The 14,815-nt window shown below is 44.8% G+C and overlaps 1 protein-coding gene across 1 annotated transcript; it reads right to left on the bottom strand.

The window, feature by feature from the left end:
• Positions 1 to 728: 728 nt before the first annotated feature.
• Positions 729 to 2,336, bottom strand: LOC125536447 (patatin-like protein 1). Its single transcript, XM_048699678.2, has 3 exons — positions 2,107 to 2,336; positions 1,831 to 2,012; positions 729 to 1,739 (listed from the first exon to the last, which is right to left on the bottom strand). The coding sequence occupies exons 1-3, from the start codon at positions 2,245 to 2,247 to the stop codon at positions 842 to 844; spliced, it is 1,221 nt and encodes a 406-aa protein (XP_048555635.1). The 5' UTR covers positions 2,248 to 2,336; the 3' UTR covers positions 729 to 841.
• Positions 2,337 to 14,815: the final 12,479 nt, after the last annotated feature.

Here is a 14,815-nt window from a genome sequence, read left to right as displayed (position 1 = left end):
TGTAATTAAATTGATATTTCGTATCAAAGACACCATATATTTCATATCCGTATTACGGCAACCAAAATTTTATAATGAGTGAATTCCACTTTTTACCCCATATTTATACATTTGTGACACTAATTACCCCTTCGAGTGAAAATTCGTCTAGAATACCCCTTTTGAAATCTTTGGACCCTTGTTTTTTGATGCGTGTCCATCAGGTAAGGTGTGAGGTGACGCCCTGTATCCAAAAACATGTGGACGGCCACAAGGAGTGGAACAGATAGACAAGAGAAGCTTGGACAAGATCGCCAATGATGCCCTCCGATCCTTACAGTTTTTTTTACGAATCAATGACGCAACATGCCGATCCTATCGACCATAAACAAACAAAATGTAAAACTGAGATAAAACCGTGTTAAAAGTCTCCAAAATCTGACATTTCGATAAAAGTTCCGCTAAATAGGGTAATATGTGTCACAAATGTACAACTACAAGGTAAAAAATGGAATTCACTCTTTTATAATTGAATTACATCAGATAGCTTCAGCACTCAGTTACACCATATTGATATAATGGGCCATCAGTGTCATTGGAAGAGTGTTTTCTTTTTATCTCTGGCAGGTTAATTTATACCAATTATGTTCCTATTTTCCTGTGTGTTTGCTTGTGGTAGTCTTGAATGCAAAGACCGGAAGACAACTCTTTTATGGTTCTTTCACATAGATACTCATATGCATAACCAAGAATTGATAAAACCTTTCATTTCAAAAAATAATTACTCGCCCACATTACATAGCATTGCATTACAAATTTACAATATATATTGTGTGTGCTCTCTCTCGAATCTTCCTCTTCTCTATTGGGAGTTGAGGTTGGCTTGCCGCAGCTTGCGCTCGTTGGAGAGCTTCTTGGCAAAACGAGCGAGCGCTTCCTCGTTGGTGCCCTCGTCGTCGACGGGCTCGTACATCCCCGTGTCGATGTTCACCCGGGCCACGCTCATCTTGAGCAGCTTGTTGCCGATCCCGATGAGCGCCTCCATGTTCTCCTTGGTGGAGATGTCCACCGAGGACGTGTGCCCCGTGAGTGAGTCGTCCTGGATGCGTAGGTAGTTCTTCTCGACCCGTAGTGACTGGAACAGCACGGCAGCGTGGATGTCGACCATGTCGGCGCTTGCATGGGAGAAGATGTCGAGGAGCGGGGTGAAGCGGCCGTCTTTGAGCCAGCGGAGGACGCCCCACTTGGCGCAGTCGGGCGCGGTGTACTTCTCAGCCTGCTTGGCCGTCCCGGTGCCGATGGAGATGATGAGGTAGTTGCTGTACTCGGCGGGCTTGCCGTGCGTGAAGTCCGGGTTCCGGCGCATCACCTCCTGGGTGATCATGGACATGGCGACCATGGTGGGGTTGTTGGCGGCCACGCCACCGTCGACGAGGTGGTACTCACGGTCTGGCAGCTTGCCCAGGGGGTCGTGGGTCGTGAAGTGGTGCGCCGGAAAGTAGGTGGGCGCCGCCGACGTGCTGATGCAGATGTCGGAGAGGTGCGCGTTCTTGAGCGGGTTCACCTTGGCCTCGTACGTGTTGAAGATGACCGGCTGCAGGTACTTGATGTCGAACGTCGGCACGACGATGTTGGTGACGGTGTCGGCGACGGTCACGTCGTTGGTGAGGTTCTTGATCTTGTCGTGCAGGAACTTGCCGTCGTACTTGGGACCCATCACCGCGCCGAGCAGGTTCGCCACCGGGGTCAGGAACCCCCACCTGCACGCGAAGCCGAAGCAAAGCCGGCATCAACATCGCCGCCGGCCAAATTTTGGCGCGTGGTCCGCCGGGAGGAAAAGTGCGTACGTACCTCCTCTGCGGGAAGATCTTGGGGCCGTTGTCGAGGTAGAACTGGTTGATGTCCTTGGCGGCGAAGAGAGGCCGCTTGTTCTCGCCGGGGGCCGCCAGCATCGACGTGACCAGCGCGCCCGTGCTCGTCCCGGCGATCACGTCGAAGTAGTCCGCGATGCGCGCGTCCGGCCCGTCCAGCTCCTGTCAGACACAGCGCATGTCACACTCAATCAATCGATCTAGGATGACGAAGATGCTGCGGCTTGACAGTGGAGCTGCAGACGGGTGGACGTACCTGGAGCTTGGACTCGAGAAAGGCGAGGATGGTGGAGGGGATGAGGCCGCGGATGCCGCCGCCGTCGATGCTCAGCACGGTGATGAGCCGCCCCTGCGACGGCGGCGGGCACGGCATCGTCGTCTCAGCCTGGCTGCACATGCTTAGCTTCGCACGGGGATGTGCCCTGCCCTGCCCTGCTCTAGCTACTGTGGCCTAAATTTTGAAACAAGAGCTCTTTTGTCTTTGTGCTTTCCGATCTGGAGCCTCTACCGGCTACTTAAATCCAAATCTCGTGTCAGTGGCTAAGATGGAATCTTGTTACTTCGCGCTTATTTTTTGGTGCGCGCGTGTCACGTTCGATGGGCTGGACCTACTCTCCCCACCGGTCGACAGCGAGGAGCCAGATTTTGGTATCATTCATCACTGAGTGGTTTTTATTTTTCAGTCTATTCTTCACTGATTTGTTGACGCAACGAAGTGCACCAATGATCCTTGGTAGCTCTGATTTTCTTCAAAAGTTACACATTTCACCCTAAAATACCTCCCAGATCCCTCCTCTGTATTCGCTCGGAAAAAAAAAGATCCCTCCTCTGTCCAGACCTCCGCCTCCCTTTGTCCGCTGCTTCGGCAGCGGGATGTGGGGGAACCCAGTTTTGCATGTTTGGGTTAGGTGTTGGTTTCGCGGTCGCTCCGTTCAGATGGCGGTGGCGGCGTTGCGTGGAACAATGCTACCCTAGCCTCAATCTAGATTGAAGTGAAATTCCATGTTGAAGGCCTTGATCTATAAGGAAGTGTTTGGTGCCCTGCATCGTTTTTTTGCCTTCTTGCATTTGTGGCTTAATATGGCGAGGCATATGGCGCATACGTCATCGATGTCCTCCCGGGAGCCGTACGCCGAGGTTAATATGTTGGTGATTAAAATGATATGTATGCTTTGATGGTATAATTAAAATTGCATGAATTAATCCAGAGCCACTGATTTAAATATAGGATTCTTTGCAATAGTTTTGAGAAAAAATGAGAGTAATAGATGAATGTGTAGGTAAAAACCTTGAGTGAATTAATGAGGAAATGGCGTATATATCATATGAGTAATGGTGTATCTCTCATTACATAAAAGTGTGGCCGATGGTATTGCGGTGAGGTCCAAGTTGAGAGGCATTGTAAATAAACCGCTCAGGTAGAACGGGTCGAGGATGTGCAACGGGCTTCAACTATGCCAAATACTTACCCCTAGGAGTTGCATTGGTTACATGATTTTTGTAAAGTAGTTTATGAGATGCTTATAGTAAGCATATTTGAGTTCTTTATGACTGATGCGAGTTTGCGATCTTGCATGCACTTCACCCTATCCATATTTGCTAGTCTCTTCAGTATCGCGCATTGCCCACTCTCACCTCGAGACTTGTTGCATCCTTAGTCAATACATCCAAAACTTGTGGGAGATCCTCCTCTTGTTCTCCTACACATAAAATACTCATCTTCCTCAAAACAGACACCATACCTACCTATCATGGTATTTCTATAGCCATTCCGAGATATATTGTCATGCAACTTCAATCGTCATTTGCATTACATGACTAGAGATGTTTATTGTCATTGTCATATTGCTTTGCATGATCATAAGATAGCAAGCAGGATATTTCTATGGTTCATCTGTGTTTTGATGTATATGCTAGCTAGATCACTGCGCATCCTAGTTCCTCCTAGAGGAATTCATTAGATTCATGATTATCTTGTTAACTTGAGTTGTGAATAAAGTAAAGTGCATTGTTCATCATTACAGGATATTTCCCCTACCTTGTGAAGTATAAAAGAGTCATGGAGGCTAACAAAAAAAGAGCCACAAAGGCTAAATAAGAAATGGAGAGAAAATATAGATAGTGAGAGAGGGGGGCGTGGTAACACTATTGTCCTATTTGCATACATAAGTGCTTCAAGGTAGCACTATTGCATTTCATATAGAGAGTTTTCATATGCTTCATGTCTACATATTAGTTGGAGATTTTTCACATTATAGAACTTAGCTTGTGGACTCCAATGATGAGCATTCTCAAACACTCTAGGTGTTCAAGAACAAGAAAAGTTGGATCCACACCCTAGAGCTTTCATACACTCATAGCTCTAGTGCATCTGTTGCATGGCAGTCTCTACTCCTTGCATTAACATCGCCTATAAGGCCTCTCCATTGCCCAATGATCGGCCACATTGATGTAAGATTTTCTTCCACTTTTTGACTTCTATAAATCTCCATTATTTTTCTCCTTTTCTATTTAAGTGCAAAGATGAAGTCTCATGCTCAAGTATTGCAAGTGTTGATTGATTGAAACGGGAGGTTGTGTAGTTGATGAATCCATAGCAGCAGCTAGATGGTTTTCTCTCCCTTGCTTCTCAATACAAAGATTACATTAGCTTCCTTACATGATTGTGATCCATATAATGTGATTTGTTGGTGTGTTTGTTGCAGTGTGATGAATTGTCACTTTATGATCAGATTTATCCATGAATTATTCTGAGATCAATTTGGTTTCTTTGCTGCACAATTCTTATACATATATGCTCTCTGGTGCATTTGTCTTTCTTTGGCCAAGTTTGATGTATGATCTTCAAGAGGGAGTTGTGTATGTTAGTTGGGTTCAATCTTGCAAGTAATCTACCGCGGTCAAAGAAAGTGGAAAAGGCTTGTGTATTGTTGCAACTACAGATAAAAGGATGATTGTGTGGTTGTCCTTTGAACGCAGGGTGAACACAATATATCATCTACTTTGTGTCATCATACTTAATGCAATAATCTGTTTATTTACTTAATACTTTGAGATGCATGCTAGGTAGCAGTCTTGGGGTGAAGTATTAGCTATATATGCAGTTGGATAACGGTATATAGGTGCTTGGGCGTGATGCTTGTTACAGTATATGTGGATTGTCTAGCCCTTTCCATAAGTTCGGATTTTTGGTTGTGTTGGCTAGTGCATGAAGCTTGACATGGTTGTTGGGTTTCGTAGTAATTTCAAAAAAATTCCTACGCACACGCAAGATCATGTGATGCATAGCAACGAGAGGGGAGAGTATTGTCTACGTACCCACGCAGACCGACTGCGGAAGCGTTGACACAACGTAGAGGAAGTAGTCGTACGTCTTCACGATCCAACCGATCAAGCACCGAAACTACGGCACCTCCGAGTTCGAGCACACGTTCAGCTCGATGACGATCCCCGGACTCCGATCCAGCAAAGTGTCGGGGAAGAGTTCCGTCAGCACGACGGCGTGGTGACGATCTTGATGTACTACAGCAACAGGGCTTCGCCTAAACTCCGCTACAGTATTATCGAGGACTAAGGTGGCTGGGGGCACCGCACACGGCTAAGGAATAGATCACGTGGATCAACTTGTGTATTTCTGGGGTGCCTCTGCCTCAGTATATAAAGGATTAGAGGGGGGAGGCTGGCCGGCCACAGGAGGCGCGCCAGGAGAGTCCTACTCCCTCTGGGAGTAGGATTCCCCCCCCCCCAATCCTAGTTGGAATAGGACTCCTTGAGGGGGGAAAGAGAGAGAGGGGGCCGGCCACCTCTCCTAGTCCTAATAGGACTAGGGGAAGGGGGGAGGCGCACAGCCACCTTGGGCTGCCCCTTTCTCCTTTCCACTAAAGCCCACTAAGGCCCATATAGCTCTCGGGGGGTTCCGGTAACCTCCCGGTACTCCGGTAAAATCCCGATTTCACCCGGAACACTTCCGATGTCCAAACATAGGCTTCCAATATATCAATCTTTACGTCTCGACCATTTCGAGACTCCTCGTCATGTCCGTGATCACATCTGGGACTCTGAACAACCTTCGGTACATCAAAATGCATAAACTCATAATATAACTATCATCGTAACCTTAAGCGTGCGGACCCTACGGGTTCGAGAACAATGTAGACATGACCGAGACACGTCTCCGGTCAATAACCAATAGCGGGACCTGGATGCCCATATTGGCTCCTACATATTCTACGAAGATCTTTATCGGTCAGACCGCATAACAACATACGTTGTTCCCTTTGTCATCGGTATGTTACTTGCCCGAGATTCGATCGTCGGTATTCCAATATCTAGTTCAATCTCGTTGCCGGCAAGTCTCTTTACTCGTTCTGCAATACATCATCCCGCAACTAATGAAGGAAATATGCCCTAGAGGCAATAATAAAGTTATTATTTATTTCCTTATTTCATGATAAATGTTTATTATTCATGCTAGAATTGTACTAATCGGAAACATAATACATGTGTGAATACATAGACAAACAGAGTGTCACTAGTATGCCTCTACTTGACTAGCTCGTTAATCAAAGATGGTTATGTTTCCTAACCATGAACAAAGTGTTGTTATTTGATTAACGAGGTCACATCATTAGTTGAATGATCTGATTGACATGACCCATTCCATTAGCTTAGCACCCGATCGTTTAGTATGTTGCTATTGCTTCCTTCATGACTTATACATGTTCCTATGACTATGAGATTATGCAACTCCCGTTTGCCGGAGGAACACTTTGGGTGCTACCAAACGTCACAACGTAACTGGGTGATTACAAAGGAGCATTACAGGTGTCTCCAAAGGTAGATGTTGGGTTGGCGTATTTCGAGATTAGGATTTGTCACTCCGATTGTCGGAGAGGTATCTCTGGGCCCTCTCGGTAATGCACATCACATAAGCCTTGCAAGCATTGCAACTAATGAGTTAGTTGCGAGATGATGTATTACGGAACGAGTAAAGAGACTTGCCGGTAACGAGATTGAACTAGGTATTGGATACCGACGATCGAATCTCGGGCAAGTAACATACCGATGACAAAGGGAACAACGTATGTTGTTATGCGGTCTGACCGATAAAGATCTTCGTAGAATATGTAGGAGCCAATATGGGCATCCAGGTCCCGCTATTGGTTATTGACCGGAGACGTGTCTCGGTCATGTCTACATTGTTCTCGAACCGTAGGGTCCGCACGCTTAAGGTTTCGATGACAGTTATATTATGAGTTTATGAGTTTTGATGTACCAAAGGAGTTCGGAGTCCCAGATGAGATCGGGGACATGACTAGGAGTCTCGAAATGGTCGAGACGTGAAAATCGATATATTGGACGACTATATTCGGACATCGGAAAGGTTCCGAGTGATCCGAGTATTTTTCGGAGTACCGGAGAGTTACGGGAATTCGCCGGGGAGTATATGGGCCTTATTGGGCTTTAGGGGAAAGAGATAGGAGAGGTTGGGCGCCCCCCCCCCCCAAGGCCTAGTCCGAATTGAACTAGGGGGAAGGGCTGCGCCCCCTCCTTCCTTCTCTCCTCTTTTCCCTTGCCTTGACTCCTACTCCTAATACATGGAAGGACTCCTAGTTGGACTAGGAAAGGGGGAATCCTACTCCCGGTGGGAGTAGGACTCCCCTAGGGCGCGCCATAGAGAGGGCCGGCCCTCCCCTCCTCCACTCCTTTATATACGGGGGCAGGAGGCACCCCATAGACACACAAGTTGATCCTCGTGATCGTTCCTTAGCCGTGTGCGGTGCCCCCTTCCACCATATTCCACCTAGGTCATATCATAGCGGTGCTTAGGCGAAGCCCTGCGACGGTAGAACATCAAGATCGTCACCACGCCGTCGTGCTGACGGAAATCCTCCCCGAAGCTTTGCTGTATCGGAGCCCGGGGATCGTCATCGAGCTGTACGTGTGCTAAGAACTCGGAGGTGCCGGAGTAACGGTGCTTGGATCGATCGGATCGGGAAGACGTACGACTACTTCCTCTACGTTGTGTCAACGCTTCCGTTGTTGATCTACAAGGGTACGTAGATCATACTCTCCCCTCTCGTTGTTATGCATCACCATCATCTTGCGTGTGCGTAGGAAATTTTTTGAAATTACTACGTTCCCAAACAGTGGCATCCGAGCCTAGGTTTTTATGGTTTGATGTTATTTGCACGAGTAGAACACAAGTGAGTTGTGGGCGATATAAGTCATACTGCCTACCAGCATGTCATACTTTGGTTCGGCGGTATTGTTGGATGAAGCGGCCCAGACCGACATTACGCGTACGCTTACGCGAGACCGGTTCTCCCGACGTGCTTTACACAAAGGTGGCTAGCGGGTGACAGTTTCTCCAACTTTAGTTGAACCGAGTGTGGCTACGCCCGGTCCTTGCGAAGGTTAAAACGGAGTCTATTTGACAAACTATCGTTGTGGTTTTGATGCCTAGGTAAGATTGGTTCTTGCTTAAGCCCGTAGCAGCCACGTAAAACTTGCAACAACAAAGTAGAGGACGTCTAACTTGTTTTTGCTGGGCATGTTGTGATGTGATATGGTCAAAACATGATGAGATATAAGTTGTTGTATGAGATGATCATGTTTTGTTGAAGTTATCGGCAACTGGCAAAAGCCTTATGGTTGTCTCTTTATTGCATAAGATGCAAGCGCCAAATAATTGCTTTACTTTATCGCTATGCGATAGCAATAGTTGCAAGAGCAATAGTTGGCGAGACGACCACGTGACGACACATTGATATAGATCAAGATGATGGAGATCATGGTGTCATGCCGGTGACGATAGAGATCATGACAGTACTTTGGAGATGGAGATCAAAGGCGCAAGATGATGATGGCCATATCATGTCACATATTTTGATTGCATATGATGTTTATCTTTTATACATCTTATTTTGCTTAGTTTGACGATAGCATTTTAAGATGATCTCTCACTAATTATCAAGAAGTGTTCTCCCTGAGTATGCACCGTTGCCAAAGTTCGTCGTGCCCAGACACCACGTGATGATCGGGTGTGATAAGCTCTACGTCCATCTACAACGGGTGCAAGCCAGTTTTGCACACGCGGAATACTCAGGTTAAACTTGACGAGCCTAGCATATGCAGATATGGCCTCGGAACACGGAGACCGAAAGGTCGAGCGTGAATCATATAGTAGATATGATCAACATAGTGATGTTCACCATTGAAAACTACTCCATCTCACGTGATGATCGATTATGGTTTAGTTGATATGGATCACGTAATCACTTAGAAGATTAGAGGGATGTCTATCTAAGTGGGAGTTCTTAAGTAATATGATTAATTGAACTTAAATTTATCATGAACTTAGTCCTGGTAGTATTTTGCAAATTATGTTGTAGATCAATAGCTTGCGTTGTTGCTTTCATATGTTTATTTTGATATGTTCCTAGAGAAAATTGTGTTGAAAGATGTTAGTAGAAATGATGCGGATTGGATCCGTGATCTGAGGTTTATCCTCATTGCTGCACAGAAGAATTATGTCCTTGATGCACCGCTAGGTGACGGACCTATTGCAGGAGCAGATACAGACGTTATGAACGTTTGGCTAGCTCAATATGATGACTACTTGATAGTTTAGTGCACCATGCTTAATGGCTTAGAATCGGGCCTTCAAAGACGTTTTGAACGTCATGGAGCATATGAGATGTTCCAGGAGTTGAAGTTAATATTTCAAGCAAATACCCGAGTTGAGAGATTGAAGTCTCCAACAAGTTCTATAGCTAAAAGATGGAGGAGAATCGCTCAACTAGTGAGCACGTGCCCAGATTGTCTGAGTACTACAATCGCTTGAATCAAGTGGGAGTTAATCTTCCAGATAAGATAGTGATTGACAGAATTCTCTAGTCACCATCACCAAGTTAGTAGAACTTCGTGATGAACTATGATATGCAAGGGATAACGGAAACAACTCCCAAGCTCTTCGTAATGCGGAAATTGACGAAGGTAGAAATCGAGAAAAATATCAAGTGTTGATGGTAGACAAGACCACTAGTTTCAAGAAAAGGGTAGAGGGAAGAAGGGGAACTTCAAGAAGAACAGCAAGCAAGTTGCTGCTCAAGTGAAGAAGCCCAAGTCTGGTCCTAAGCCTGAGACTAAGTGTTTCTACTGCAAAGGGACTGGTCACTGGAAGCGGAACTACCCCAAGTGATTGGCAGATAAGAAGGATGGCAAAGTGAACATAAGTATATTTGATATACATGTTATTGAAGTGTACTTTACTGGTGTTTATAGCAACCCCTCAGTATTTGATACTAGTTCAGTTGCTAAGATTAGTAACTCGAAACGGGAGTTGCAGAATAAACAGAGACTAGTTAAGGGTGAAGTGACGATGTGTGTTGAAAGTGGTTCCAAGATTGATATGATCATCATCGCACACTCCCTATACTTTCGGGATTAGTGTTGAACCTGAATAAGTGTTATTTGGTGTTTGCGTTGAGCATGAATATGATTTGATCATGTTTATTGTAATACGGTTATTCATTTAAGTAAGAGAATAAATTGTTGTTCTGTTTACATGAATAAAACCTTATATGGTTACACACCCAATGAAAATAGTTCGTTGGATCTCGATCGTGGTGATACACATAATCATAATATTGAAACCAAAAGATGCAAAGTTAATAATGATAGTGCAACTTATTTGTAGCATTGCCGTTTAGGTCATAGTAAAGCGCATGAAGAAACTCCATGCTGATGGGATTTTGGAATCACTTGATTATGAATCACTTGATGCTTGCGAACCATGCCTTTTGGGCAAGATGACTAAAACGCCGTTCTCCGGAACAATGAAGCAAGCAACAGATTTGTTGGAGATCATACATACTGATGTATGTGGTCCGATGAATATTAAGGCTTGCAGCAGGTATCATTATTTTCTGACTTTCACAGATGATTTGAGCAGATATGGGGATATCTACTTGATGAAACATAAGTCTGAAACATTTGAACAGTTCAAAGAATTTCAGAGTGAAGTGGAAAATCATCGTGACAAGAAAATAAAAGTTTCTACGATATGATCGCAGAGGTAAAATATTTGAGTTACGAGTTTGGTCTTCAATTAAAACAATGTGGAATAGTTTCACAAACTCATGCCACATGGAACACCACAGCATAATGGTGTGTCCGAACGTCATAACCGTACTTTATTGGATATAGTGCGATCTATGATGTCTCTTACCGATCTACCACTATCGTTTTGGAGTTATGCATTAGAGACAGCTGCATTCACGTTAAATAGGGCACCATCTAAATCCGTTGAGACGACACCATATGAACTATGGTTTGGCAAGAAACCTAAGCTGTCGTTTCTTAAAGTTTGGGACTGCGATGCTTATGTGAAAAAGTTTCAACATGATAAGCTCGAACCCAAATCGGAGAAATATGTCTTCATAGGATACCCCAAAGGAGAATGTTGGGTACACCTTCTATCACAAATCCGAAGGCAAGACTTTTGTTGCTAAATTCGGAGTTTTTCTAGAGAAGGAGTTTCTCTCGAAAGAAGTGAGTGGGAGGAAAGTAGAACTTGACGAGGTAACTGTACCTGCTCCCTTACTGGAAAGTAGTACATCAGAGAAAACTGTTTCAGTGACACCTACACCAGTTAGTGAGGAAGCTAATGATAATGATCATGAAACTTCAGATCAAGATAATACTGAACCTCGTAGATCAACCAGAGTAAGATCCGCACCAGAGTGGTACGGTAATCTTGTTCTGGAAGTCATGCTACTAGATCATGATGAACCTACGAACTATGAAGAAGCGATGGTGAGCCCAGATTCCGCAAAGTGGCTTGAAGCCATGAAATCTGAGATGGGATCCATGTATGAGAACAAAGTATGGACTTTGGTTGACTTGCCCGATGATCGGCAAGCAATTGAGAATAAATGGATCTTCAAGAGGAAGACGGACGCTGATAGTAGTGTTACTATCTACAAAGCTAGAATTGTCGCAAAAGGTTTTCGACAAGTTCAAGGTGTTGACTACGATGAGAGTTTCTCACTCGTATCTATGCTTAAGTCTGTCCGAATCATGTTAGCAATTGCCGCGTTTTATGAAATCTGGCAAATGGATAAACAAAACTGCATTCCTTAATGGATTTACTAAAGAAGAGTTGTATACGATGCAACCAGAAGGTTTTGTCAATCCGAAAGGTGCTAACAAAATGTGCAAACTCCAGCGATCCATCTGTGGACTGGTGCAAGCATCTCGGAGTTGGAATATACGCTTTGATGAGTTGATCAAAGCATATAGTTTTATACAGACTTGCGGTGAAGCCTGTATTTACGAGAAAGTGAGTGGGAGCACTACAGCATTTCTGATAAGTATATGTGAATGACATATTGTTGATCGGAAATAATGTAGAATTATTCTGTAAAGCATAAAAGGAGTGTTTGAAAGGAGTTTTTCAAAGAAAGACTTCGGTGAAGCTGCTTACATATTGAGCTTCAAGATCTATAGAGATAGATCAAGAAGCTTGATAAGTTTTTTCAATGAGTACATACCTTGACAAGATTTTGAAGTAGTTCAAAATGGAACAGTCAAAGAAAGAGTTCTTGCCTGTGTTACAAGGTGTGAAGTTGAGTAAGACTCAAAGCCCGACCACGGCAGAAAATAGAAAGAGAATTAAAGTCATTCCCTATGCCTCAGTCATAGGTTCTATAAAGTATGTCATGCTGTATACCAGCTCTATTGTATGCCCTACCACTGAGTTTGGCAAGGGAGTACAATAGTGATCTAGGAGTAGATCACTGGACAGCGGTCAAAATTGTCCTTAGTGGAATAAGGATATGTTTCTCGATTATGAAAGTGAAAAAAAGGTTCGTCGTAAAGGGTTACGCCGATGCAAGTTTGACACTAATCTAGATGACTCTAAGTCTCGGTCTAGATACATATTGAAAGTGGGAGCAATTATCTAGAGTAGATCCATGCAGAGCATTGTTGACATAGAAATTTGCAAAATACATGCGGATCTGAATGTGGCAGACCCGTTGACTAAGATTCTCTCACAAGCAAAACATGATCACACCTTAGTACTCCTTGGGTGTTAATCACATAGCGATGTGAACTAGATTACTGAATCTAGTAAACCCTTTGGGTGTTGGTCACATAGCGATGTGAACTATGGGTGTTAATCACATGATGATGTGAACTATCGATGTTAATCACATGGTGATGTGATCTAGATTATTGACTCTAGCGCAAGTGGGAGATTGAAGGAAATATGCCCTAGAGGCAATAATAAAGTTATTATTTATTTCCTTATTTCATGATAAATGTTTATTATTCATGCTAGAATTGTATTAATCAGAAACATAATACATGTGTGAATACATAGACAAACAAAGTGTCACTAGTATGCCTCTACTTGACTAGCTCGTTAATCAAAGATGGTTATGTTTCCTAACCATGAACAAAGTGTTGTTATTTGATTAACGAGGTCACATCATTAGTTGAATGATCTGATTGACATGACCCATTCCATTAGCTTAGCACCCGATCGTTTAGTATGTTGCTATTGCTTCCTTCATGACTTATACATGTTCCTATGACTATGAGATTATGCAACTCCCGTTTGCCGGAGGAACACTTTGGGTGCTACCAAACGTCACAACGTAACTGGGTGATTACAAAGGAGCATTACAGGTGTCTCCAAAGGTAGATGTTGGGTTGGCGTATTTCAAGATTAGGATTTGTCACTCCGATTGTCGGAGAGGTATCTCTGGGCCCTCTCGGTAATGCACATCACATAAGCCTTGCAAGCATTGCAACTAATGAGTTAGTTGCGAGATGATGTATTACGGAACGAGTAAAGAGACTTGCCGGTAACGAGATTGAACTAGGTATTGGATACCGACGATCGAATCTCGGGCAAGTAACATACCGATGACAAAGGGAACAACGTATGTTGTTATGCGGTCTGACCGATAAAGATCTTCGTAGAATATGTAGGAGCCAATATGGGCATCCAGGTCCCGCTATTGGTTATTGACCGGAGACGTGTCTCGGTCATGTCTACATTGTTCTCGAACCATAGGGTCCGCACGCTTAAGGTTTCGATGACAGTTATATTATGAGTTCATGAGTTTTGATGTACCAAAGGAGTTCGGAGTCCCAGATGAGATCGGGGACATGACGAGGAGTCTCGAAATGGTCGAGACGTAAAAGTCGATATATTGGACGACTATATTCGGACATCGGAAAGGTTCCGAGTGATCCGAGTATTTTTCGGAGTACCGGAGAGTTACGGGAATTCGCCGGGGAGTATATGGGCCTTATTGGGCTTTAGGGGAAAGAGATAGGAGAGGTTGGGCGCCCCCCCAAGGCCTAGTCCGAATTGAACTAGGGGGAAGGGCTGCGCCCCCTCCTTCCTTCTCTCCTCTTTTCCCTTGCCTTGACTCCTACTCCTAATACATGGAAGGACTCCTAGTTGGACTAGGAAAGGGGGAATCCTACTCCCGGTGGGAGTAGGACTCCCCTAGGGCGCGCCATAGAGAGGGCCGGCCCTCCCCTCCTCCACTCCTTTATATACGGGGGCAGGGGGCACCCCATAGACACACAAGTTGATCCTCGTGATCGTTCCTTAGCCGTGTGCGGTGCCCCCTTCCACCATATTCCACCTCGGTCATATCATAGCGGTGCTTAGGCGAAGCCCTACGACGGTAGAACATAAAGATCGTCACCACGCCGTCGTGCTGACGGAAATCCTCCCCGAAGCTTTGCTGGATCGGAGCCCGGAGATCGTCATCGAGCTGTACGTGTGCTAAGAACTCGGAGGTGCCGGAGTAACGGTGCTTGGATCGGTCGGATCGGGAAGACGTACGACTACTTCCTCTACGTTGTGTCAACGCTTCCGTTGTTGATCTACAAGGGTACGTAGATCATACTCTCCCCTCTCGTTGTTATGCATCACC

Source organism: Triticum urartu, chromosome 1A (assembly GCF_056163025.1).
Source record: "Triticum urartu cultivar PI428250 chromosome 1A, HENAU_Tu73, whole genome shotgun sequence".
In the NCBI taxonomy this organism is placed as follows: domain Eukaryota; kingdom Viridiplantae; phylum Streptophyta; class Magnoliopsida; order Poales; family Poaceae; genus Triticum; species Triticum urartu.
Note: the sequence above shows the minus strand (reverse complement) of the source record. Positions and strands in the feature narration are given on the sequence as shown.